Source organism: Antechinus flavipes, chromosome 2 (assembly GCF_016432865.1).
Source record: "Antechinus flavipes isolate AdamAnt ecotype Samford, QLD, Australia chromosome 2, AdamAnt_v2, whole genome shotgun sequence".
Lineage (NCBI taxonomy): Eukaryota > Metazoa > Chordata > Mammalia > Dasyuromorphia > Dasyuridae > Antechinus > Antechinus flavipes.
This window is the reverse complement of record NC_067399.1, coordinates 205,751,314-205,777,547: the sequence shown is the minus strand read 5'-3', so window position 1 is coordinate 205,777,547 and position 26,234 is coordinate 205,751,314. Positions and strand designations below refer to the sequence as shown.

Sequence of the window (26,234 nt, the reverse complement as noted above, 5' to 3'; positions counted from 1 at the left end):
CTGAGATACCTTCCCTAGAGGCTCAGTCAATGTATCTCAGAAACAAGACTTCGATCAGTCTTCCTACTTTTGAGTCCAGTCTATCTATCCATTATATTACATTGTATCTCAAACACAAAATTGATACAAAGTGAGACTGAAAGAAGGACTCAAAGGCATCATAAAAGAAGAGGGCTTTGAATGGCACTGGGAATTCCAAGAGATGAAGGGTTTAAAAAAAAAAAAAGAACAATGGAATATGATGGTGGTATAAGAAATATTGAGCTGGCTGATTTTAGAAAAACATGGAAAGACATGAAATAATAAAAATCAAAATGAGCAGAACCAAGAATCTTGTTCATAGTAATAGGAACATTGTTCTAAGATTGCATGGCTAAGTCATTTTGAGTATTATAAAGGGCCTATGAAGAAAGATGATATCCACATTCAAAGAACTGATAAGGAGAAGCATGTATATCATGGTTTTGCCTATACATATATGTGTTATGTATTTATAGATATATATTTATGATTTTATATATATACATATATATGTGTCCATTAGTAACTTTCTCTAGGGCAAGGCAAAGAAGGAGAGAGAAAAAATAAATCGTGCACAGCAAAAAACAAAAGAAAACTTACAAGGAAGCACAGAAAAGCATGGTAACTTTGAAAACAATGTGTTGTATTTATTGCTTTTTTTAAGTAAATAGAAATTCATAGTTTTATATTCATCTTTTTATGTTGTACTGTGTACATGGAAGTGTTCTTTTTTGTTGTATTTAAGTTCAAAATGAATTTTTAAAAATTTATAAAGAAAGAATACTGTAGGTATGGGGTACAGACTGTGGAAAGACATAGAGGCAAAACATGCAATAGAATGGAGATGTGTAGGAGAGAATTATGTATCTACATATAAAACATATATTGGAACAGCAAGTAGAATACACAAGATTAGTATGTAAAATGAAAGCAAGTTCAATAAGGAACAGACATAGTGGGACAAGGAAAGTGGTTGTGGGAAATTCATTTATTGAAATTCCAAAGTGATTTCCTGACCACATTTCCTTTGAGTTCATTTGGGTTATCTTTAGGAAATAGCTGGCTAAGTTGGCTTACTACATGACTATTTCAATGATCATTCCTTGCTCAGATGTGGTTATGTTGCACAGATGAATAAAATGGGCTTCTGGGGACATCCTGAAACTATCTCCTAAGTAAAGAAGGTGGTTCATTCTCACCTTTGTCCTTTTTTTCTTTAGTCTAGTGTTCTCCACAAGTCATTGAATCCAATGTATTTTGAATTCACAAGCCCTATTCAAGGCAAGAATGTTATGTCCAAATGGAACTACACAGAGAGCTTCCACCTAGACTCTGGTACCTATGTGGTGGTCCCCACAATGGAAGAAGGATTGAATTTCTATCTTCAAATATTCCTGAAACATCAGGATGTCAACAGGTGAAGTTATTGTGATCTATCATGGGCCCATGAGGGAATGGATTTAAATGTTCGTAGGAGTTTGAGTTGGATGGGACTTTTAGGGTCATTAAATCACCCCCTCTTATTTTACAGATGAGTCAAGTGACTTGTTTGGGAGTATCTGGAGCAGAATTTAAACCTAGACCTTCCTAACTCCAAGTCAAGCTCTCTGTCAACCACACCACACTGCATCTCCTACAAAAAGACAAATATTATAATAAAAAGCATGGGGTGGGACAAGAATTGAAACTCTAACAATCCATGGGACCATAAATCAAAAACTACAAGACTATGCAATGTCCTCATTTTATAAAAGAAATGCAGGCCCAGAAAGATCACTTCCAGCTCTAAATTGATAGCTCTTGGCCTTTATTGAGTTCCATGTTATTTGAATTTCTTTTGTCTAAGTGAAAGAGGCCAGTCTTTGCCTTAATTGCTTCCTAGCCTTAATTACTTATGTGTGGTGCCTCTGTCAAACTGAGACCTGTTGAAGACCTTAGCTTAAAAAGGCCAAAGTCTCCCAATGTATCCAAGGGCCATCTCCAGTCGTTCTGCTCTATATCTGGATACTGGACCCAGATGGCTCTGAATGGGAAAGTGGAACAGGTGACCTTGCAGTCTCTTAAATCCAATTCACTTGCATGTCACAGCATCTCCTCCCTATTGTCAAGGTCTTTTTCAAAAAGGGGGCAAACAACCATCCCAACCATGTGCAGGACACACGATCTGCCCAAGTTCATGCCACTGATAACTGATAGAGCTGGGATTTGAATTCAGGTCTTCCTAGCTCCAAACCATGCTAACCAATAGCCTGAGCAAGTTCCCATGATTCCAGGCCCCTGGACTGGGGGATGGAGGCAGGAAGGCTTTCTTCTAGGACTGATGCTGTATCATAGGAAACCACTAAAGGAAGAGTTTGCCAGGTCTTTTCTATAATACTTTCCTATAATTTCCTTCTCTATAACACTTCAGGTAATTCATGTGTTGTAGACAGGAAGACCTAGTTTCAAATCTCTGCAAATATAAACACTTAGAAGCTGTGTGATTGTAGGCAAGTCAGAGGCAACTATGGAATATCGGGAATGCTGGAGTTCAAATTCAGCAGCAGAAATTAATTATGTGAATATGGTCAAGTCACTTAATTTCTGTCTTTCTTATCTGTAAAATGGGAAGAAATAAAATACCTATTTCCCAGGTTTGTTGTAAGAATCAAATGAGATAATATTTGTAAAGCATTTTGCAGACAAAGTGCCCTATAAAAGCTAATAATCTCTCTACGCCTCTTCAGCTTCTTTATATGCAAAATGAGGGGATTTGATTTGACCTCAGTGATCTTTTCCAATTTTGAATCTATAATTCATAGTCCTGGTAAACACTATGTGCCAAACTCTGTATTGTGCAAAAGTTAACCATATAAAGAAAAAAACACCAAACATTTGTTGTTCACAAGAACAAAGTCCAAAATCTGAAATAGTTTCAGAAATGAATTTAAGTTATGTGGTAGAGATAGAAAGTCAGAAAGAAGTGGTCCCCTCCACAAGTCTTGCAATTGATAGAATTCCAACAAGGATATAAGAACATTGCCCCTGTTGACCTCATGTAGGCAGTTGATAATCCCCAAGAGAAGAGCAGTTTGAGCTGTCTATCGGCAGCTATGTCTATGGTTCCCTAACTCTGGAAACCCAAAATACAACCTTTAGCTAGACTCATAAAAATATTTCAGGGGACCCAAAACAAGCACTGAATAAGATTTAAGCATTCTTTAAATCATCCTACTCTGAGAGATGAATCTTTCATTCTGTCTCCAAGATCAACCTGACCTCTAAAATAAACTTTTTGGGTTAGACCAAATAAATCTAGATTTAAACAATATTAATAAATAATAAATTATATATTTCCCTAACCTCAAAGAAGCATGCAGTTAATTTTCTGTTCTTGAAAATTATAGTTTAAGTAAACAATTGAGTTAAGTGCCCAAATATTTCTGCTTTTGTAAATTAGATGACTATCTAGTGTTTCTTTCCATCCCCCATATTAAACTGAATGCTGATCATTCTCTTGTTGATTTTCTTCACTGATTTTCCAGGGATCTACATGAAAGCTTTAAGTTCATGACTTTTAAGGTAAGTTGGCAATGGGGCCTGGGTTGGGAGATCACTGGACATCACCCTAATCTACCAAAGTTCTTCTTACTACTACCCATGATAATTTGAGAGACTACAACGGGATAATGATGGCAGCTGACTCAGTTTAATCTAATCACCATTTATTAAGCATCTGCTGTCTGCAGAGCATGGTACATGGTCTTGAAAGAAATAAAAAGTCAAAATAAAATATAACCCATGCCTTCATGGAGTTTACAGTAGTAAATAAATGTTTTAAATAATCTATTCATAAAATAAATTATGTGTATGAAAATAGGATATGTGTGTTAAGGAAGGGAACATAAAATGCTACATAAGATCTAAATGGGGTATGTAAGGCAGAAAAGGAGGTTTTGTAGAGAAGGTGGCATTTGATCTGTGCCTTAAAGGAGGATAATAATTCATTAAGTAGGGAAGAGGGAACAGTGGCAAGGAAGAGAGAAGGAAGGAATATCCTGAGGAATAGAATGGAAGTCGAAAAACATGGAACACGTATGGGGAATGAGAGCAGCCCAGTTTGGCTGGAGGATAGAGTAACTAGAGGAAAGTAGCAGTAGATGAAGCTGAAAATTTAGGATGTCACTAAATAACTGCTGAAAGTTTTTGAACAGAGGATTGACATGACTAGATTGATATTTAAAGAATATTTATCTGGCATTCATGTTTAGGAGGGTAGAGGAAGAGCAAGAAGATCAAGAGAAGACCCTTGCACTGGTCCAGGAGGGATGAAAAAAATGAGAACCTCCAATCATTCCCATGTGGACATAGAACTAAAGAAAATGAGAGAGATGTAAAAAGGCTGATAGAACTTGGCTAATCAGATGTGAGAAGTGAGAAATGAAGAATAGTTTAAAATAATACCAAAGTTTTGAAAAAGTAACATGAGAAAGAGAAGTGTGTTTAAGGAAAGGTAATGGGCTCCATTTTGGTTGCATTTTGCAGTTACCTTAAGAGAGGAAATAGTTGAGGCCATGGGAACAAATGAGACTATCAAAGGAAAGAATATACAAAGAAAAAAGGGCAGATGAATGACGATCTTTGGAAAAGATGGTTGACAAGAGTAGGGCAAGAATGATCTCTCTTGATCATGTTTTCAATCCTAAATCTATACAGTCTAAGACTAGATATTTTTCTTCCCTGAACCTTAGTATTCCTATCCGTAACGGTAGTTGAACATCAATAGCAATGGGTAAGAAAGCGAGACTTCTGGCTCAGAATCAGGCACACGTTTTTATTTCTCCACAATGAAGCTGATTGAGACAGTGAGAAAAGTGTTTGAACTTAGAATCAAAGAACTAGAGTTTAAATCCAGATTCTATCACTCACAATCCACGTGACTTTGACAAGTCATTTAAGACTTCTAGGTCAATTTCCTCAACTGTATAATTGGAAGATCCCATTAAATTATTTCCAAGATTCTTTCCAGTTCTAAATCTATTATTCTTCTCCCACAGAGACTTTTTTCTTAAAGTCTATAAATTGCTTTAGAACAGGGACTGTTTCTCTTTGTTTTAATGTCCCTTTACCTTAGCCTAGTCTGTCACATAGTAAGCACATAATAAATTTTTTTTTCATTCATTCCCATTTAGGAGAATCTTCCACAAGTCCAGAATCATGAAAGCATTTTCATCAGATATGCCCAACAGGTACAGTACCCTGAATTCAGAATTCCACTAAATGACAGTCAGAGGGGAAAGTCACAAAAAAAAAAAAAAAAAAAAAAAAAAGACCTCTTGGATTCCTATCAGTGCTTAGAGACCAAAAAAAAAAAAAAAAAAAAAAAGATAATGTATCTCTGGTAGCATAGTTTTATCATCCTCCTTCAAGAGATTCCTTTCCAACATTGATCTGGCTGCCAAATGCTGCAGAGAAATAGCATCTCATAGGTATGTTTCTCCTAGAATTGAATGGATGACTTGATATAGGATGGGATAATTATTTTTAAAAAACAACAAGCAATTAACAGTAACTCCTGAAATCTTTTTCCCCTTGATTGGAAACATTTCCAGCTCAAGCTGACTAGCTTTAGAAAGTACCATCATCACTCAGTGTTTGAGTAATTGATTCCTACTCTGCTCACCAAGTTGCATTCATTCACAGGAGATGCTCTTAATGGTTTAATAAACTGTTATAAAACACTCTTTGACTTAGTTGAGAGAAAAATCACTGCCAAGGGCTCCATGTGACAGACCTTTCCAGTTAGTAGTAATATCAACGTGAGAAGGAGCAAGAGATATAAACAGGCATATGTTACAGGTCAACCAGAGAGATTTGTGAGGGAAATCAGTACCTACCGTGCTCAGCCCAAAGTCAGGTTGACTCTGAAGGTATGAATTTAAGAACATATAACTAAGATCTGATCTCACAAGGAAGGAAATAGAATAATGGAAACCAAAATCCAGTGTACAAAATAAACATAAAATGGTTTGGTTTGCTATTAATGTTTGCTACAGATTCAAGTCATAGGTATGAGTAGTTAAGAAAGCATTGTATTTAGGACCCAAAAAAGCTGTGCTCCCACACAGTTTGGAATGGTTAATTGAGGGATAGGATGCAGGGATAGGAGCTGCAAAGTATAAAGTAACATTATTGAAGTGAAGGAAATAAAACTACAGCTAAGTAAAAGGATTAACTTCCCCAAGAAACAATCCTACTCCCACCCTCAACAAGCTCGGCTCCCATCAGATTTAAGTCTGCTAAATCCAGTAGTAAGACTTTGAAAAACTGAAAATAGCAGAGCTAGTACTCATAGTCCAATTTCCTTTACATTTGATATTGTCGTATGCTTCAATCCAATCATTATTGACAGGCACATATTGTGTAATAGGTACAGTTTGGGGCATCAGAGATAGGAGAAGTTGAATAAAGCCCAATATACGAATGACCATGATGCAAGGCAAAATGTGCCTAAACAAGGTGCTCTTTTTTGAGTAAATGGGAGGGGAGAGGAAGAGATCATGTTTGTATATATGAATCAGAAAGGTGACATTTGAGCTGAACCATGAAGTTCCTTGAAGTTCCCAGCTCTTCTTGGAATTTTGGGCAAATTATTTTGCATTTCTGCTCCTAGGTTTCTTCATTTATAAATAATAAGGTATTTGAATGACTCGCCTCTAAATATTTCTTCCAGTTACAATCCCATTGTAGCACCTCTTTGAAGAACATGTCCTCAACTCTACTCTTCATTGGTAGATTGAGTGCCCAGAAGATAGCTAACTAATTAATTTCCCCTAGGGTTCCAAGAGACGCCCTAGGGAGTTAAGTTTTCATGAGCCCCAATCAGCTTGCTTTCCATTAATTATTCCCCCAGAGCTTTTAAGAAAAGTTAGAAACTTTGCTAAGATGATATTGTAAAAGCAGCTATGACAAAATATTTCCCCCCAGAGGCCCTAGGATCCTCTCTCACAAGTACACAAGATCAGGAAGACTGCCTTAAACTTAGAATATAAAGACTTAGAATATGAGTGAGGTATATGTATAGAACATATGTAGCCAAACAGTAAACTCAAATTTCCTAGTTACCAGGAATCCTTTTTTGAGTTCAAAATAGTCATTCTTTTTTTGGATCAAAGGATCATATACTTTAAAGCTACTTCCTCCCTCAGGTAACCACAAATATTTTTCTGCATCTCTCTGTGGCTGTATCTATATTTGGCATGTCTCTCTCTGCTACAAATTAAATGCATTATTTCCTCTTAATGGGAAAGAGTAGGAAAAGAGGGGGGGAAGAGGGAGTGAGGGGGAAAGAGAGAAAAGAGAGAGGGAAGGAGGAAAGAAAGAGAGAGGAAGACAGGGAGAGAAGGAAAGAGAGGGAGAGAGAGGAAGAGAGACAGAGAGAGAGGGAGACAGAGAGAGGGACAGAGGAAGGGAGGGAGAGATGGAGAGAAGAGGGAGAGGAAGAGAGAGAGTAAGAGAGAAAGAGAGAGAGAAACTTTGCCCCACTCCCCACAAAAAAAAAAAAAACTTCTCAAAAGTTTGTCTACAACTAGAATTCTCAATTCCAGAGCTGAAATTTTCCACCATTCTACTGGACCCTTCTAGACTGAATCTTCTAGTGGGCTGACTGCTATTTTACACAGAGACATCCTCTCCACCAGTCAAATTGTTTTTTTTTCTTGACCCAGCAAAAAAAGATTCACAATGGGTAAAGGGATCACAGAATATAATTTATCTTTACACATTTAAAATTTATCATATCTGTTTGACTGATTGAATTAGTTGGGGTAGGAGAGGAACCCCATATTATACCATGGTTTTTTGTTTTAAAATATAGGTATACAAAGTTACCTGTACTATTTCATAATCTAAGTTATGAAGCCTTACACAGAGCTAGTGCATTCCTTCTAGGGACTAAAGATGTGCTTCTTCCTACCCCATCATCTTGAACTCATCCCCACAGGACTGGTCTTATACCTCTTGATATAACTGTACAATATTCCATGACCCCTTCCCCAGTGTTGTGTTTACTACCTTCACACTTCCTACTAGACAATGGGAGAAGAGAGATCAAATGCCTTTAAAGTAGGCTTTATTCCCAAGAATCCCATGATTCTTCTCCCATAACAATCTTCCCCTATATCCCTGTCCTCAAATCCCCTCCAATATTGAATAATGGAACTTTCAGGGGTGTACAGTGGCCCGATGCAAGACAGGGCTTGTTCCAGCAAGAAACTGATATAGGACATCTGTGTTCAATCAGACAGAAAATCTGCTTTCTCCTTTCTACTGTGTGATGGGGGTAGAGTATGAATCAGGAGAGATCCTTCACTCTAGCAGCTGTTAAGGGAGGCTTCACTAATTATTGCCCATAATTTACATAAGAGTTTATGTGCATGTGTTCATGTGATTGTGTGTATACATTAATAGCTGTTCTAAAAAATAAATGTGCTGGGTAAGCTAGAAAGCAAGAACTGGAGAATCAGAAAACCTGTGCTCACTCTTGGCTTCTGCCACTTATTAGCTGTGTGTCCTTGCACAAGTGTTTCTGTGACTCAGTTTCCTACTATGTAACATGGAGATGGCAATTCTTATACAATCCACCTCACAGGGTTATTATGAGAGAAAAGTTTTTAAACCTTAAAATGTTGCAGAAAAGTAAAATGTTGCCTTGCTTCTGGAGCCAGTTATACCTCGGTGATTTTAGGCCTGTCACTTAAAATCTCTGGGTCTGTAAAAAGAAGAGGATTGTATTAAATGACCTTTGAGACCTCTTTTAGCTGCAGAATGTTCTCCTTTCTTACATAGTAGACTCTAGCTTCCTTTGGAATATAGTTAAGTGTCACAACCTCCTAGCTTTTAGCATTCTTTCTCCCTTTAAATTACTTTATACACACACATATGTGCTTCTTCTTGAATATACATAATGTATATATGTGTGTGTGAGTACATATATTTGTGTGTATATATGTATGTATATGTATATATAGGCAGCTGGATTGCCCAAAATTTAGAGCTTTGGACCTGGAATGAGGAAGCCTTGAGTTCAAATTCAACCTCAAACACTAGCTATATGACCTTGGTCAAGTCACTTAGCTTAATCCACTTGAGAAGGAAATGGCAAACCACGCCAGTATCTTCGTCAAGAAAACTATATGAACAGTTGGACACAGCTGAACCACAAGCAACAACAAAAAACACATATATAAATGTGTGTGTGTATATTTATATGTTTATATGTCCTTTTTTATTTTATGGTTTAATGGTATATGATGCTTATGCTAAGACTAATATAATAGCAACAATGGCCACATCCTTCAGTTTTAATCTATTACATAATACCCATGCTTGTTCCTAAGCTATAAACTCTTTATAGATAACAACTAACATTTGTACAGTACTTTAAGGTTACCAAAGTATTTTAGATACACTATCTCATTTGAGCTATACAAGATTTTTGCGAGATAAATGTTATTATTCCTATTTTATAGGTAAATAAAGTGAGATTCAGAGGGGTTAAATGACTTAGCTAGGGTATTGAACTAATAAATCTCCCAACACAATTTGAACTTCAGCTTCTGTTTGTTTATTTTACTGTGAGCCCAGGGTTTTGCCTCTCTACACATGCTGTCTCCCATTCCTGAGTATCAGGGATCACAGAAGTTAAAATCTCATTTATCTTTTAGATACTGCCATCCCATTTTCCAGTAGATCTTCCATTTGATGAGACAGGTGTCCTTTATTTAGCTAAGCATGTGAACAGGGCAGCTAATTTTCTATACCCTTCAGGGAATGTTCCTGTACCTTTGCTGAAACAATAAGAATGATATTTGACTGTTAAAATCAATAACTTTCTACCCAGAAGAATTATCTGCCCTGTTTTCCCTGAAATAGCTTCTTTTGTGTTGCTTTGCACAGCGCAATACATTTTAATTCCACCTCTAAACAATGGCTACTCTAAATCCTTCTAATTTACTGCAAATAACTGTGTTAATCTCATACAGCCCCATCATACAATCCAGAGTCTAATAGGATCTTACTAAGTCTAGGTAATGGGGGAGAATACTAATTCCAATGAAAAATCTGAATTACAAAATACTTAAAACAAAGTCCCAGACTTCCTCAGTTCACAGTACCCTTAATGTCTCCGTAATTTTTTTGACAGTACTCCAGGCCAAAAGAAATACCTAACAGTTCCATTTATTAAGAAGTTAAATCAAAATTTTTAAATATCGCATGTCAATCCATCATTCTTCATTGTGGCACCCTCGGGTTCTACTTCACAGAGAAATGTAATTTAAGTAATGCACCTTAATATTTTTGAGTATACTCCATGGCCTCTCATAGCCTCTAAAATAAAATAGAACTGCTCCAATCTGGCATTTAAAACACCCTTACTTTTATATTCTTATTCCATACTACTACACTTCCTGCCTTTTCATTCCAAATAGATTCACTTGGTAGAAGCTTCACATTTATAATATCCTACCCCTCTCCATCTTGCACATTTATAATATCCTATCCCCTCTCCATCTTTGCACAAGTGGTCCATCATGCCTAGAATGCATTCTCTCTTTATCTTTGTCTTGGAGATCCCCCAGCTTCCATCAAAGCACAGTTTTCCTACTTCCTATACAAAGTTTTTCTGAATCTTTCCATAGGATAGCTATCTCTTCCTCTAAAAATTACTTTCTATTGAGTTTCCTAATATTTACATTTACATTTTATTTCTTTATGTATTATGTCCTTCTATAAGCTCCTTGAAGTCAGGGACCATTTTGTTATTGTCTGAATTTCCATCCTCTTCCATAAGTCCTGGCTCATAGTAGGTGCCTTGAAAATGTTTGTAAAATTTATTTGAATTTAATTCAGTATCTGGACCAAGGCTGAGTATTATGCAGTGACTATATTGGAAGAGGGGGACAGAGAGGTTCTTTGCTCATCATCATAATTTATTAAATGTGACATTAGGTTAGTTACTAGGAACAGGCCCAAGATTCCTGACTCAACAAGTCTATTATTTGGTTGAGAAAACAAGATAGATAGGTGAAGAAAACTGATAGCATCTGTTAAGTGTCCATTGAGTGGCTATCAGTTTTCTTCACCTATCTATCTTGTTTTCTCAACCAAATAATAGACTTGTTGAGTCAGGAAATGACATTTGTCAGGTGCCTACTCTATGCAGAGATGATAAGATAAGACTTAGAAAAGTAGAGAAAAGAGACAGTAGCACTCTAGGCAATGAAAAAATGTGAATGATATATTCAGAAGACAAAGACTAAGTCCTATTTGGTTAAAGTATATAGTTCATGAGTATACTAATGAAATGTTTTTAAATTAATTTTTTATGATTTATTATCAGCAAATATTTGATTTATATAATTATTTTATATAGTTATACACCTGGGGTCACATAAAAATTTCTTGGGCAAAAAAGAGGTCGCCAGTAGAAAAGATTTAAGAAATCCTGGATCAGATGAAAGCTTGCTCGAGATAATATCGGAAATGTAGGTAGAAAGTGGTCTGATTATGACAAGCTTTGAATGCCATATTAAAATGAATTTTATTCTGAAAACATTGGAAAACCATTCAAGGTTTTTGAACAGGCAAATAATGTATGTAAAGTGGTATTTGGGGAACACTAATTTGGCTGTACTAAATTGGATAGATTGGAGTAAGGGAAAAATGGGGGCTATGAGACTTCAATTGCCTGGCATTAAGAGACAAGAATTGAGCAATTGGAATAGGAAGGAAGGAAAATAAAGCAGACAAAAACAAGGAAGAACAAAGAGAATCTTTTGACCAACTGATTGTTGAAGGAAACAAAGAAGAGTTGAGAATGATCTTAATTTATCTAGCCTGGAAAACTGATAGAACAATGGTAACACTTCATTTCAGAGCAGCTAAGTAGTACAATGGATAGTGTCAGGGCCTGGAGTCAGGAAGACTCATCTTCTTGAGCTCAGATCTGGCCTCAGACACTTACTAACTGGATGACCCTGGGCAAGTCTCTTAATCCTGGTTGCCTCGGTTTCCCTATCTGTAAAATGGGTTAGAGAAGGAAATAGCAGACCACTCCAGTATCTTTGCTAAGAAAACATCAAATAGGTCACAAGGAATCAGACATGATGGAAAAATGGCTGAATAACAGTAGCTCATTGGAGATCCTGTCTCATTGGTGGAGATATGCCCATTACCAATCAAATTTGAAAAATAATCCATACTTTCTCATTGTTTATGATTTTAATACAATCTCCACAAAAGATGTATCCAATGTACTGTCTAACACAGAGAAGTCAGGATGAGCACTTTGGGGGGGGGGAGGGAAGGAAGATAATAAGGTTAATTTTACACATGTTGGATATATGGTAAGTTTTACATATGTTGGATATAAGATGAGAGTGAGATGTTCAAATAAAAATGCTTAGCAATCAGTTAGAGATGTGAAATAGAAGCTTAGAAGGAAATAGGATTAGAGATAAGGATTAAGGACTCATATGGTAGAAGTGATAATTAAAGCCTAGAGAATATGTGACTGAAATTCCTTGAAAAAGAGGACAAAATCTTTCATTATATATTTAAAAGTAAGTGTTAGCATGTTTTAATATATAATGAATCACTTATTGACTGGGGGAAATGGGAAGGGAAGAAAAAAATTCGAACACAGGATTTTGTAGGGTAAATGTCAAAAATTATCCATATATGTTTTTTGAGAATAAAAAGCTATAATTTAAAAAATTTAAAAATAATAAAACTTTTAAAATAGCCCCCAAAACAAATAAATACATAAATAAACAAAAGTAAGTATTAGGATAGAATAGAACCTCCTGGGAGATGTGACAATGGAGGGCTAACTGGAACAAAATTACTCTCAACGAACAAATGAATCTGCCAAAAGGTTCCACATTATCAGCTGTTCTAATAACAGCCAGCAACTTGTCTATCTATGCATCGGAGTATTGGAATCCAGAAATGGCTATTTCTAAATTTTCTCTAGCCATGGTCCTGACTAAGCTTGCTATCTATAGCTATAGTACTGACAAACATGCTTGGCAATTGAGGGGAAAAGATCATAGATGTGAAGGAGTTCTTCAAGAACAACTAGTCCAAGGTCTCTTCATCTTACAATTGAAGAAACTTGTGTCCCAAGGAGCTTGAGTGCTAAAGTCACAGCAGCAGTATCAGAGGAGGGATTTTATGAATCAGCATTCTTTGCCTTGTTCTCTAAGAGCGTGTAAAGTGAACTGATGCTGAGTGAAATGCACAAGGCCAGGAGATCATTATATACTTTAACAACAATATTATATGTTGGTCAATTCTGATGAACCTGGCCATCTTCAGCAATGAGATGAAACAAATCAGTTCCAATGGAGCAGTAATGAACTGAACCAGCTACGCCCAGCAAAAGAACTCTGAGAGATGACTAAGAACCATTACATTGAATTCCCAATCTCTATATCTTTGCCCACCTGTATTTTTTATTTCCTTCACAGGCTAACTGTACACTATTTCAGAGTCTGATTCTTTTTGTACAGCAAAATAATGGTTTGGACATGTATTCTTATTTTGTATTTAATTTATACTCTAATATATTTAACATGTATTGGTCATCCTGCCATCTAGGGGAGGGGGTGAGGGGAAGGAGGGGAAAAATTGGAACAAAAGATTTGGCAATTGTCAATGCTGTAAAATTGTCCATGCATATAACTTGTAAAAAGCTATTAAAATTTAAAATAAAATAAAAATAAACATGAGGGAGACATGAAAAAAAAAAAAAAGAGTGTGTAAAGGATCAAAGTGCCAAAAGACAAGAAACAAAGAACAATGTGACACAAACTTGCTAAGAGCCGTTTATAGTTCTCCATAATAATAATTCTAGTCTCCCTGAAAAGAGAGAGGAATAATAACCAGATTAGTCAGGAATGAGAGGACATATGGGCACTGATATTCTCTTTTGGAGTTTGTTCCCTTTTCCTATCTAGATGCTATGCTAACCAGGGTAAGATAAGACTGGCTTTCATGATTACCAAAGATCATTGCTCTTTGCTAAGGGATAAAACAGTACTCAGTCAGAACACACTCTTGTCTTTTTTTTTGTTTGTTTTGCATTTTGTATCTGTATAGTGGGAATGCTAGAATAATGAACAAGGTATTTTTAAATAACTTCTTTGTTTGTCATAAGCACTGCAGTAGATAGTATGGAAAATGGAAAACAGTATAAAATATAGTTCCTTTTATGTAAACCCTTCCCTGAGCTCTAGTTTTTAGTCCCCTTCCTCTTAAAATTAATATATTTTTTACTCACTTGTATACACTTCTGACGACTCCAGGAGAATGAAAACTCTTTGAGGTCAGGGACTTTTTCATTTTTTTTTTTTTTGTCTTCTGAATCCAGCAAGTGTCGGACACAGATCAGATGCTTTAAAATACACATTACATTTAAATGAACTAAAAAGAGAAGAGGTATCACCCTATAAGATAGTGTGAAGTACCAAAAGAACAATACATCTAGTAAGTGCTTTTGAGCTCAAAGGAGATTGAGATCCCTATGGCTAAGAAAAACAGGCTTCAAGGACTCTATGTACAATGTGAATTAATCCTTGGAATACTTGACTCTTCTATAGCAAATCAGGTGCTGTCAGACAGATGCTGAATACTATTTTTAATAATCATTGCTATTGCTATTCCAATCCTCTTCTCTTTTTTGCCTTAGGGCCCAGATATTGATGCCTCGCAGCTACAAAGCCTTCTCAACAAAGAATTCCTTAAAAGTAAGAGATGCTTGCCTAGTTAGAATGTCACCTAGTATATACCCTTCCTATTTCCCACCCTTTTGTCCTTTTTCTTTCCTCAGGTAACTCTTCTGAACCCCGAGAGAGAATGTTCACCTTTGATGAGTGCCGGAGTATTTTGGCTCTGATGGATGTATCCTTCATGCCGTCTCTTCTCATCATATATAAGAGCACCATTTTGATATGATGAGGGAATGAATCTCTATTGATTCTGTCCACAATGGCTTTCTAAGATCTAATCTGATGAATATATCTCCCACTATTAAGAGTGAAAAATCTGAATTTAGTTATGGAGGTAATGATAATGACTTATTTTAAATATACTGGGTTGAAGCCACAATTGGGAAAGTAAAAAATATACTGTCTGTTTTTTGGAAAAATTGAGTTCAAATGATATTTTCAATAGAACATCCACATGATTTAGAAGTCACTTGATCCTCCTGAGTCTCAATTTTATCATGTTTAAAATGAGGTCTTTTAACTGGGTGGCCTCTGAGGTCCCTTCCAGCTCTAGAGCTAATAGCTATGAGCTGAAGGGCAGAGGGATATTCTAGTGCAGATGTCTTTTCAGCAGTTGGAGAAAGGAGATTAAAAACAACCAAAAGGTGGAAGCAGAGATAGAGAAACTCCCATGGATATAGGAGCGAGCCGGAGGCAAAGGAATGTGTGTGTGTGAAATTCCTCAACTTTCATTCTATAACTCAATATAGAGCTTTAAAAGTAAAGAGATGAAACACATTGACAAAATCACAACTGATCTTTAGATTAACTCATAAGATCATCTATTTCAAGATGGAAGGGACATCACAGGCCATCTAGTCCAACCCTATAGTTAACAGATGAGGAAAAGTAAGGCCCATGCAGGTAAAGAGACTTTCCCAAGATCACACAGTAAGTGTCCAAAGCAGGATTTGAACTCAGGTCCTATGACCTAACTTACTCTTTCCACTATGTTTTAGTGACAGTATATTTAGACAAGGGAGAAGCTGCTTTCCTGAACTTTCCTTGATCCAGCATCCTTTTATTCCTTTTTTCTGAGAAAAAAATTCAATCATCATTCAACAAGTTTCCTATTCAGTATTCACTCTACATTTCAAGCCAAGACAGAGATAGAGAGAGACAGAAACAGAGACAGAGAAAGAGACAAAGACATGGAGACAGAAACAGAGAGATAAACAGAGAAATAAACAGAGACAGAGAGACAAAGACACATGGAGAGAGACAGAGAGACAGAGAAACAGAGAGAGACAGAAAAGAGAGACAGAGACACATAGACATGGAGGGACAGACAGACAGGCAGAGACAGACAAAGACAGAGACAGAGAAACGGAGAGAGAGAAACAGAAACAGAGACACAGAAACAGAAAGACAGAGAGACAGAGACAGAGAAACAGAGAGAGAGACAGAGAGACAGAAAGAGACACAGAGACAGAAAGACAGGCAGAGACAGATAAAGAAAGAGAGACAGAGACAGAGAAACAGAGAGACAGAAACAGAGACACAGAGACAGAAAGACAGGCAGAGACAGACAAAGAAAGAGAGACAGAGACAGAGAAACAGAGAGAGAGACAGAAACAGAGACACAGAGACAGAAAGACAGGCAGAGACAGACAAAGAGAGAGACAGAGAGAGAGACAAAGAGACAGAAACAGAGACACAGAGAGACAGGCAGAGACAAAGAAAGAGAGACAGAGACAGAGAGAAACAGAGACAGAAACAGGCAGAGACAGAGACAAAGATGGAGTGACAGAAAGACAGGGACAGAGAGAAAAAGACAAGAGTCAGAGACAGAGAGAGAGAGAGAGAGGGGAAGAAGGGGGAGAGAGGAAATCAGCTCCACTGTGAAATTTCTTTATTAGCTGCCCTAGAATCTGTTCATCCCCTGTGTGTGTGCATGCAGGTATGCTCTTGTGTATTTTCCATACCTTTTAGGTGAAATAGACACACCACTTTCCAACTGTTAACAAGACTCTATTGGAAATACATTGCTGGTCATTGTAGAACAAGAGGGTTTCCTGATGAAAACATAAATCAGTCCCCTGTCTCTCCCAATACTTCTTCTGGGGCCTGGAACAGCACTGCAGCATGAGTAGGACATCACAGATCTCTGACAAATGAATAAAAATGGCCAGAGGCAAACCCACTGCCTGCAGAGGGGCTTTAGAAAAATCTATAAATGCTGGGTATATGCAAAAATGGCTGACAGAGTCTTTTTCCCAGTCCTCTTCTCATCTCTCCAATTTCTCTCTGCAATGGATTATTTCAGCCGTAGCTTGCTGTCCTGACTATTGGATAGTATGACCTGCTCTGCCCTTCAAATATAAGAGCTGTTTTATTTAATGAAGGCAGCAACAAGGAGCAAATAGACATATAAACATACTTCCTGCTTTGGGACCCTGAAATGACTTTTCAATGACACTCCCAACTAAATAGGAAGGACCCCCATGTTGCCTTGTCAGGAGGTACATCTGCCATGTCAATATGGCTTTCTTCAACCGCCAGGATTGCCATGAGAGAATCATGGCTCTCCCAGCAAGCAGCTATGATGGGGAAGCAGGAAGGGGGCAATAATGACCTGATTGCCTAGATCCGGGCCAATCCCTACTTCAGCCCCATTCATACCCAGCTAGAGCTTATGTTAGATATTTTTCTTTCAGTGATTATGCTGCCCAGCAGGTGAAAAGATATTTGAAAGAAAAGGTATGATGTCTTCTAAAATCTTATGAAAGTCAGATGAACATTAAAGGGGAACTGAACCTTTAAATGTGACAAAAAAGTATAAAAATGAGAGTGCATTTGTAGACATAACTCAGAAGGATTTGTGAAGGGTGCTGAGGACACCTTCAAGGTGCATTTATTCACTAGATAATAATTTATGTTTATATAAAGCTTTTGGAAAGTGCTTTCCCAACTCAACCCTTATCAGTGAAAATAAATCAATTTTGTGTGGTAGTATGTTTCTCCACCCCAATTCTGGTATGTTTAATAAATGTTACTAATATTTATTTTTTAAAAAGCTTCTTCCGAAATTATGGAAGACAATCTACTCGTCTTTTCCACCTACTAAATATAGAATGGGGATTTCTCCTTCAGCCAAAATCCAGTTCTTCTCTTTCTCTTGGGGAAAAAAAAAAAATCTAATCCAGATTTACTTTAGGAGTTGGACATTCAGTCCAAATATAACTGATTCATGATGGTCTGAGTTGTTTAGCTATTAGTTACCTGACCTGTAGCTGAAGCATGGCTCCAGTGATGGCAAGACTAAAACCAGTCTCCCTGCTCATTAGCACACTGGAGAAGATTGACCTTAACTCTCCTTTTGGCAAAGGTCAAGGTCAATGGACGTCTTGACTTAAAAGAATTTGAGCAGCTGTGGAAGAAGCTTATTCGGTATCAGGTAATGACCTAAATTCTAATAATCTTCTATTCAGTTCAGGTATAGTGGGAAAAGCACTGGATGAGGAAGTATCTTAGTCATAGTCCTGGAACTAATTAGCAAATATAAAATAAATTCCTTAAATGTATGATTCTCTAGCTTTTGCATTTGCATTCCTAGAACCTAGCACATAGTAGGTACTTAAGAAATGCTTGTTAATCCTTAGATCCTTGATTTAATTGTGTGACTGGGTGAGTCAAATTTACTTTCCCAGTTAGAGAATTAGAATGATGACATATTCAAATCCCATCTCAGCCATTGTGTGATCTGGCTGTGTGATCCCCTGCAAGTCAGACTACCTCACTGGGCCCATTTCCTCATTTGTAAAATGGGGGATGGTAATAGCACCTACTTCACAGAGTTGTTATAAAGATCAAATGAATCAAATATGACACTTTGAAAACTTTAACACTCTATAGAAATGTCATCATCATTATTATAAATGTTTGTTGAATTGGGAAGATTTGGAGATTTCTTTTCTATTTAGAATAAAGTTAACACCAGGAATTGAGCAAATACCAGTTTTTCTTTGTTTCTATGAAAAGTTTCCAATTTCCTATTTTGAACCCCATAAATCATTCCAACCAGCATCCCCTAAAGATATATTCAGTGCTACAACCTGCCTTCTTGGTATTTTGTCTGAGAATAGTAATTCTCCATAGATATTCCTGGGTGACCTCCAAGAGAAAAAGATACACAAGTCATGCTAAATAGGTTGGAAAGAAGCAGATCTAGTTAGAATATTAGGGGCCCATAAGAAAGCAAGCCATTGTGAGGGAATTAGGGGAAGGCAACAGATAGCAATTGGAGAGGGATGGAAATAAAACAGAAAATTTCAAAGTTGTTGCATATGCAATGGTAGCCCAGCCATGATGGATTTAAATGTATTGTTGGCCTTCATCCATTTTATTCCATTTCCCATGTCTACTTTACTGGATCTCATTGCAGTTATTACAAAAATAACCTTCATGAATAATCAATCAACCTGCACTTATTAAGTGTTTAGTATGTGCCAGTCATTGTGCTGCATGTTGAGGATGCAAAAATAACAAAACAATTCTTGTCCTCAAGGAGCTTATCTCCTACTGAGAGGCTTAAATTCTGTTTGTTACCAGAAACAGGGATTATCTCTAATTTCTTCTTTTATCCAGAGCTTTATTTTAACGATAAAGACCTTAGACACTCGCTGATTTTCCAGTTCTTAGAGAAAGAACATAACATTATTTATAATTGCTATTATTATATTTAGAGAGTGGTTTAAGATTTACAAAGCATTATAATAATAGCTCTTTTATCCTCACAAAAACACTGAGAAGTAGTTAATATTCTGATGCCCATTTTATAGAGGAAGAAGCTGACAAAAGTTGAAGTGATGTGACATAGGTAGTAAGTATCTGAAGCTAGATTTGAATTCTGGTCTTCCTGAATTCAGGCTCAGTGTGCTATCAATAGAGCAACCTAGCTGGAGCTAGAAATGGGTTCAAATTTTAGTTCTAGCATTTGCTGCACAATTATGGAGAAGTCCTTTAATATCCCTCAATTTTGTCTTCTTTAAAATGAGGATAAATAAGATTTGCTCCAACTTAAATACTTAATGAAGAAAGTTCTTGAGATCAGGGTCCAGGTCTCATCTCAATTGTGTTTTTCTCCTGGTGATTAGCATAGTGATCTTTACACATTAGTGTCTTGCTGTTGCTTAGTTTAATGAACAGATTCATTCTTTTCTTATATAAGGGCATTTTCCGGAGAGTAGAGAAGAATGGCTCTGGATTCCTCATGAGTTGGGATCTGTGGAAAGTGATACGAGAATCAGGTACAAAAGGGTCTTGTTTAATCATCTCACCTCTATGAGCATCAATTTCTTCATCTCTAACGTGGGAATAATCATATTAGCAGTATCTATCTCACATAGAGTTGCTATGAAGCTCATTGGAGATGAAGTGGGTAATTTCCATTTTTAAGTGATATTTGCAGATTGTAAAGCATTTTAAACTGCTTAAATGCCAGCTATGAAAATGATTATTATTATTTCAGAGAATTAGGTAAAAGAAGTTAAAGATCATACAACTAGTATGTGTTAATGGCAAGTCTAGTATCTAAATTTGCTTGACCCTGAGACTAGTTCTCCATCCTACTGCCTCTCAGAGCTCTTTGGGGTTACTAAGACACATAGTACAAAAAGCTAGTTCAGAAATAGAGCATCCTTTCAATGGCTTTCTTCTGCAGTGATCCAAGACTAGAATGGGTCTATAATCTTACTGATGGGGATTCTTCCTCCAACTGTACAGCTTGCAATCCTTCCTCTCCCCTCTCAGCACATACGACCCTTGTTCTTGACTTCTTTTAAATACCCAATATAAAGAGAAGAAGATGAAGGCAGATCTGACATATTCTAAGCAAGATTATCCCAGCAAACTGGATGGCTTCAGGAGAGAGAGAGAGAGAGAGAGAGAGAGAGAGAGAGAGAGAGAGAGAGAGAGAGAGAGAGAGAGAGAGACCAGTATTGCACTAAGTTCTTTCCTTCTGCTGACCTCTACTGGCTTCCAGGGCTCAGATGCTCTCAGCACCCAGCAGGTTTCTCCTGTATTGGCATGTTTTTCCTAATTGACTTTTCTCCCCCGAGCATCTCTAATTGCGAGAAAATAGCTCTGTCTGATTGATAAGTGCCTGGAAAGAGCATCTCAGCATCTGGCCAGCCAGAGGATAATATCTCCTGGCAGATTGATGGATCCCTTTCAGGAGGGGTTTAGAGCTAAATGAAACTGAGTGAAATCTGTCTGATACATAGAAGGAGGAGGCAAATGGAAGGGGACATATAAGTAGCAGAAAATGCTTTAAATTAGGGGCAAATTATTAGTTAATACTGAGGTTTTACTAAAAGTACAATTGGCACCTTAGGCTGACCTAAGGGTAGACAAAGTAGGTAGCTGCTGTCCAGGGCACAATTCTCAGATTGTCACCATAATGAATTATTTTTAATTTGATGTTTTATTATAAATAAATATACTTTTAATAAATATACTTGTTCATCAAAGCATCTAGATTTTTATCTTCCATTAAGTCAAAATGTATTGTTAACATGAAAAAATGCTAGAGACTACTAACAGGTTAAAAAAGAAAAAAAGAAAAGAAAAAAAAAGGTTACTATGCCCCAGTTTCACCTTTAAACATGTTTCCTAAAAGGCCAAGGTCAATTATGCTTAGTCTCTTCATCTCGTTCTCATCTTGAGTCAATAACACACTTTTGTTATCAGAATTATTCCTAGGTCCTTCCATTAATAGTGAGCTGCTAGATCTTATGGCCATCAGGTATGGAGATGGAGATGGAAAAATATATTTTGCTGACGTGATCTGTTTCCTCATCAGACTTGAAATCATGTCAAGTAAGTATGTTAAGAGGGAGAGCTAAACTTCTGGGAAATCCTTATTCACATTTAATTTGACAAAGCAGGAAAAAATTGTAGGAATCCCCATTACTGACCTTCAGAGATCCAGAATGCTCATCCCTTGATATTGTGAAAAGGAGATGGAGTCAACCAGGTCCTGCCTCACTAATCAGCAGGTACATAGAGATAATGGCTGTTGTCCTTCATTCTCGAAGAGGACCAAAATGACATCACTATGTTAGAGTCAAATTAAACTGTGTCCAACTCTGGCTCATCAGATCAATATCAACTCAGAATGCTTTGCCACAGATTGGGCACAAATAGTCCCTATGAACATTTAGGGAGGATTCTCTAACTTTGTGCATCTCACATTTCCTCCGAGATACTTCAATTCTATTTTGCTCACAGAGCACAGAACCTTCTCTGATGAGAGCATGCCATGCTAGGAGGTCCTGTGCCAAAGTCTACCATGTAGTTCCATCAGTTCTAAAGTTCTTAAGAGAGATGAGGTATTCTCAATTGGGCTAAAGAGACAGAGCTAAGTAAAGTGGGCAAAAAAGAAAAAGGTCAAGTGCAGAGGATCACTGGATTGTTTTTTGTCTGGGAAGAACCTTAGATTCCACCTAGTCTGACACCCTCATAATCAAATAAGAAAAAGAGCCAAATCAGGAAAGACTTTCCAAAATTCACACAAGTGATTTGAATTTGGGTTCAATGTCTTTGTTCATCTTGAGTGCATCCAGTATCCCTTCATCTTTTCCCCCCAACATAGCATCCCTTCTTTCCTCTTCATTTACCTAGTGCCCCCCTCCCTTCTTCCTAATCCCCTTCAAATTCCTTAATATCAATCAATATCTAAATATTAGTCATTTATGTCATAATATGAACTCTAGTCAATATTGTTATTTTCTTAAGGATAGAATGAAAACTTTGATCCTTGAATAAAATAACTTCAGACCTTACCAACCAGAAGGAGGATACATTGGCAAGGAGCCCTTCTTCCATTGTCCCAGAAATTCCTCCATCATAGTAGCTACCTGCTTTGCCTCTCCATCCTTAAATGTCCATTCTTAAAGAAGGCTTAAGGATGAGATTGTTACAGGCTGAAGGAGCTGCCAGGATAATGAGTTCTTCCTTTATTCATGAGTAACTGCCATTTTTCAGATGAGAAAATAGGTACAGAGAAGGAAAGTGACCTTCCCGAGGTGTCTGAGTGTTCCCTGTGTTTGAATCCCTACTGTGCTAATCATGCTCTCTCCAGTCTCAGAGTGGTCATTTAACTTCTTTGGCCTTCAGTTTCATCATCTGTTAAATGGGGAAGTTGGACTATATGGCCTCTGATGTCTCCTCCAGCTCTGTATCTCTAATTATAAGATCAGCATCAGCGGGTCTGGCAAAGAGAAGCTTGAGAAAAAGACTTTGTTGTACAATTTTGGCATCAATTAATCAGTATTGATCAAATTTCTACAATATGTCTAGGTCTACACTAGACTTTCTTAACGACGTGAGAGAAATTTAAGATTTACAGAGCCCTTATGCCAAAGAGCTCACAGTCTGTTTGTGAAGACAAGATTAATATTGTGAAATAAAGTGAACAGAAGACAATCCAGTATTATCTTTTGTGATTCTAACTCTAACTGCTAAAGGAGTCTGGAGAAGAAAGAGATAAGTGTGGATTTGAAATATCAGAGAAAGTGCTCTGCATGGGGAAAGGCACCTGGGCTGAGCTTAAAAGAGATGGATTTACATGGAAGAGTAGGTGGAAAGAGAACTTTTAAATAGGTAAAATGTGAACAAAGAAATAGTAAGGAGAATGAATAAAAAGGTACTTGATCACAATTTTTAAAAATGCCAACAGCACAACACATAAAACCCTAAAATTTCTTCCACTTGCCCTTCTCACCTCCTTTGTTCCTCTAAATTAAGCACCCTTTGATTTCTCCTTCCCATAAGCTTTCCCTCATTTTTAAAAGTGTGAATTTAATGACATGAATATGCTGGCTATATGCAAAGAATAACAGAAAGGGAGGATTATGTCTTTTTTGTATACATTTCATATATTCTTATTTATATCCAAATAGTTTCTCTCCTTAGAATGTAAGTTCCTTGAGGACATTAATGATTTTGCTTTTCTTTTTATCCTCAGACACAGGGTCTGACATTTAGAGAGTGCTTAATTGATTTTCATATAAAACTGGGAACTTTTATCACACAGCTTTTTAAAATGTAGTTAAATTCAACATGGTGTTAATAAAATTGCCTTGCTCATCTAGAAGGGGGACACCTTCTAAATTTCCTTCGCCTATATATTTTTAAAATATTTTATTGATACTCTGTTCTCTTTCTCTCCCTCTCCCTCTGTCTCTTCTCTCTCTCTCTCTCTGCTTTTCTCTCTCTCCCTCTCTCTTTCTCCCTTTTCCTCTCTCTCTTTTTCTCTCTCCTTCCCTCTCTCACTCTGCTTCTCTCTGTCTCTGTGTATTTCTGTCTTTGTCTCTACCTCTCTGTCTCTCTCTGTGTGTCTCTCTCTCTTTCTCTCTCTCTCCCCCCACAATCACTATCTAGGGGCTTTTCGTAACCTCTCAAAGGATGGGAAAGGACTCTACTTGACTGAAACTGAGGTAAAGCTTTTTCCTCCTTTTATCCCAAAGCCTGGAAGTTCCAAAGCCAGGCCCCAATCTTCTTTTAGCAAGGTGGTACTTTTTCCCTGGACTTAATTCAAGGATATTTATCTCTGTGGACATATTGAGCAAGCTTGGTGCCATGCAGTACATCAGAGCCCAGTAGCTCCCCTCTTCCCAATTACAGCCTTTATATATTGCTTTCCTTTAGCACTGCTTTAAGGTCTTGGCAGATGGATTTTATTTTTTTCCCAAAGGCTTAATAAACCAAAAGATTATGTTGGAGTAATAAATACAGGAGGAATAGGAAGAACAACTCTGAGCCTGGGGCACCATTTAACTTTGTCATGTTGGGTTGCTAAAGAAATAATCTTTAGGCCTGACCAATAGGCTCATCCCTTTGACATGTTCCTACTAAGATGACAACGGAAATATATGAGCATCCAGGGAAGCTTTGGAGAGAGCCATTTCAACCTTACTGTGGTCTCCCCAGTCATTTTCCTTAACTTGAGATTAACCAGAGTAAAAGAAGGATATAGAGAAACAGGAAGAATCCTGAATGATAAAGTATCTCTTGCCTTGGGGTACTGGACAGTGATGGAAGGAGACCTTTAAAAAAATGTTTGGAAGGAGTTGAATTTCCATTAATGTGAAAAGCAACAGTGGACTTTCTGTTTGAACCTGAGCCAGCAAAAGTAAGGGAAAGATAGGGGAGGGAAGAGAATCCTGAAAATAACAATGTTGTTTTTCTTTTTTCCTAGTGGATCAAGTTCACTATGTATTGCTGAAGTGTTGATCAAGCCTTACAGAGAAGGTAAGAAGTTACTTCAAACTTCTTTTCAAGATAAGTAGCCTTTTGTGTACTTCCCAATAAGATTCTTCCCAAGGATCTGCAGCAAACTAGCTGCCAAGACCCAAGCTCACACAGTAGCATCTTGGTTGGCTAGACTGCCATCATGAAGATACCAAAGTTGCAGGCCCGGGACAATTATTATCCACAAAACCTGTTTCAAGGTGATTGGTCAATAATTTTGGACAGTTGGGATTGAAACCCTAAGAAGCTAGGGATTTCTGGGTAATATGTGAATTACAAGGAAGGAATTTTTTTTTTCAATTCCTATTCACCATCACCTAGACAACTTCAGAAATTTTGCTGACCTGCCAACCACCTCGCATCTCTGGAATTTCTCTCCTAGGGCTCCTGATAATCTGAGTGGGGACTGTCTCTCCTGGCCCAGTATTTCAAGAAGGCTTCAACCATGCTTCATTTCACTCCCTTCTCTTCAGTGATTCTCAACAGCATCACCAACCGTGGATACCCTTTCCAAGCCCTCACCTTCAGTCTGGAACCAGGAACAAATCACCAATGCCCCCACTAGAAAGTTGTGTCAATCCATTCCACTATGCCCCCACTTGACATCCCAGTAAATATTCTGACCAAAGTGGCTCTCCTTAGTCACCACGCCCAACATATGTTGTCTACCTATTAGAATTGAAGCTTAAAAGGAGAAGCTGTCTTTTCTTATATATTTGTACTCTTAGTACCTGGCACACCATATTGCTTAATAAATGCTATTGCACTGCATTGTATACATTTGTTCTTTTGTTTGTTCATTCATTCATTTTGACTGACCATTTTGAATGAAAAGCCACGTAGCTTGAATTGGTGTACATTAATTAACTGAAGATACTAAAAAAAAAGTTATAGAGCCAACCAGCCAGTCTTCTAAAAATGTATTAAGTTGATAAAACCAATAGAAGTCAGAGGTAATTATAGTACTTTTGAGAAACTACATGAGTGGGAAGGAGGGCCTGGACTCTAGGTCACAGGGGTTCCCATTCTATGTCTGTCTTAGATTTTTCTGGCTTTCCCTGGGCTCGAGAGGCGATATGTCCAGGTACAATATTACTTTTCAGTCTCTAGGGACCAAAGTAAGGCTCTCTCTTTCTCTCTCTCTCTCTC

At 37.3% G+C, this 26,234-nt stretch overlaps 1 protein-coding gene across 1 annotated transcript; it reads left to right on the top strand.

Moving 5' to 3' along the window:
- The first annotated feature begins 1,151 nt into the window (after window positions 1–1,151).
- On the top strand, window positions 1,152–25,861 carry LOC127548626 (calpain-13-like). The gene is made up of 11 exons (XM_051976113.1): window positions 1,152–1,438; window positions 3,546–3,582; window positions 5,193–5,249; window positions 14,753–14,810; window positions 14,894–14,964; window positions 18,160–18,228; window positions 20,002–20,080; window positions 21,522–21,650; window positions 24,216–24,271; window positions 25,033–25,085; window positions 25,468–25,861. Exons 1-10 carry the CDS (start codon window positions 1,272–1,274, stop codon window positions 25,057–25,059), a joined length of 750 nt encoding a protein of 249 aa, XP_051832073.1. The 5' UTR covers window positions 1,152–1,271; the 3' UTR covers window positions 25,060–25,085; window positions 25,468–25,861.
- The last annotated feature ends 373 nt before the right edge of the window (window positions 25,862–26,234 follow it).

Coding starts and splice junctions, on each gene's coding strand:
- LOC127548626 (XM_051976113.1), top strand. CDS start 1,272: ATGTATTTTGAATTCACAAGCCCTATTCAAGGCAAGAATGTTATGTCC. Junction 14,965..18,159: donor GTATTTTGGCTCTGATGGAT/GTATCCTTCATG, acceptor CTTTTGGCAAAG/GTCAAGGTCAATGGACGTCT. Junction 21,651..24,215: donor CAGACTTGAAATCATGTCAA/GTAAGTATGTTA, acceptor ATCACTATCTAG/GGGCTTTTCGTAACCTCTCA.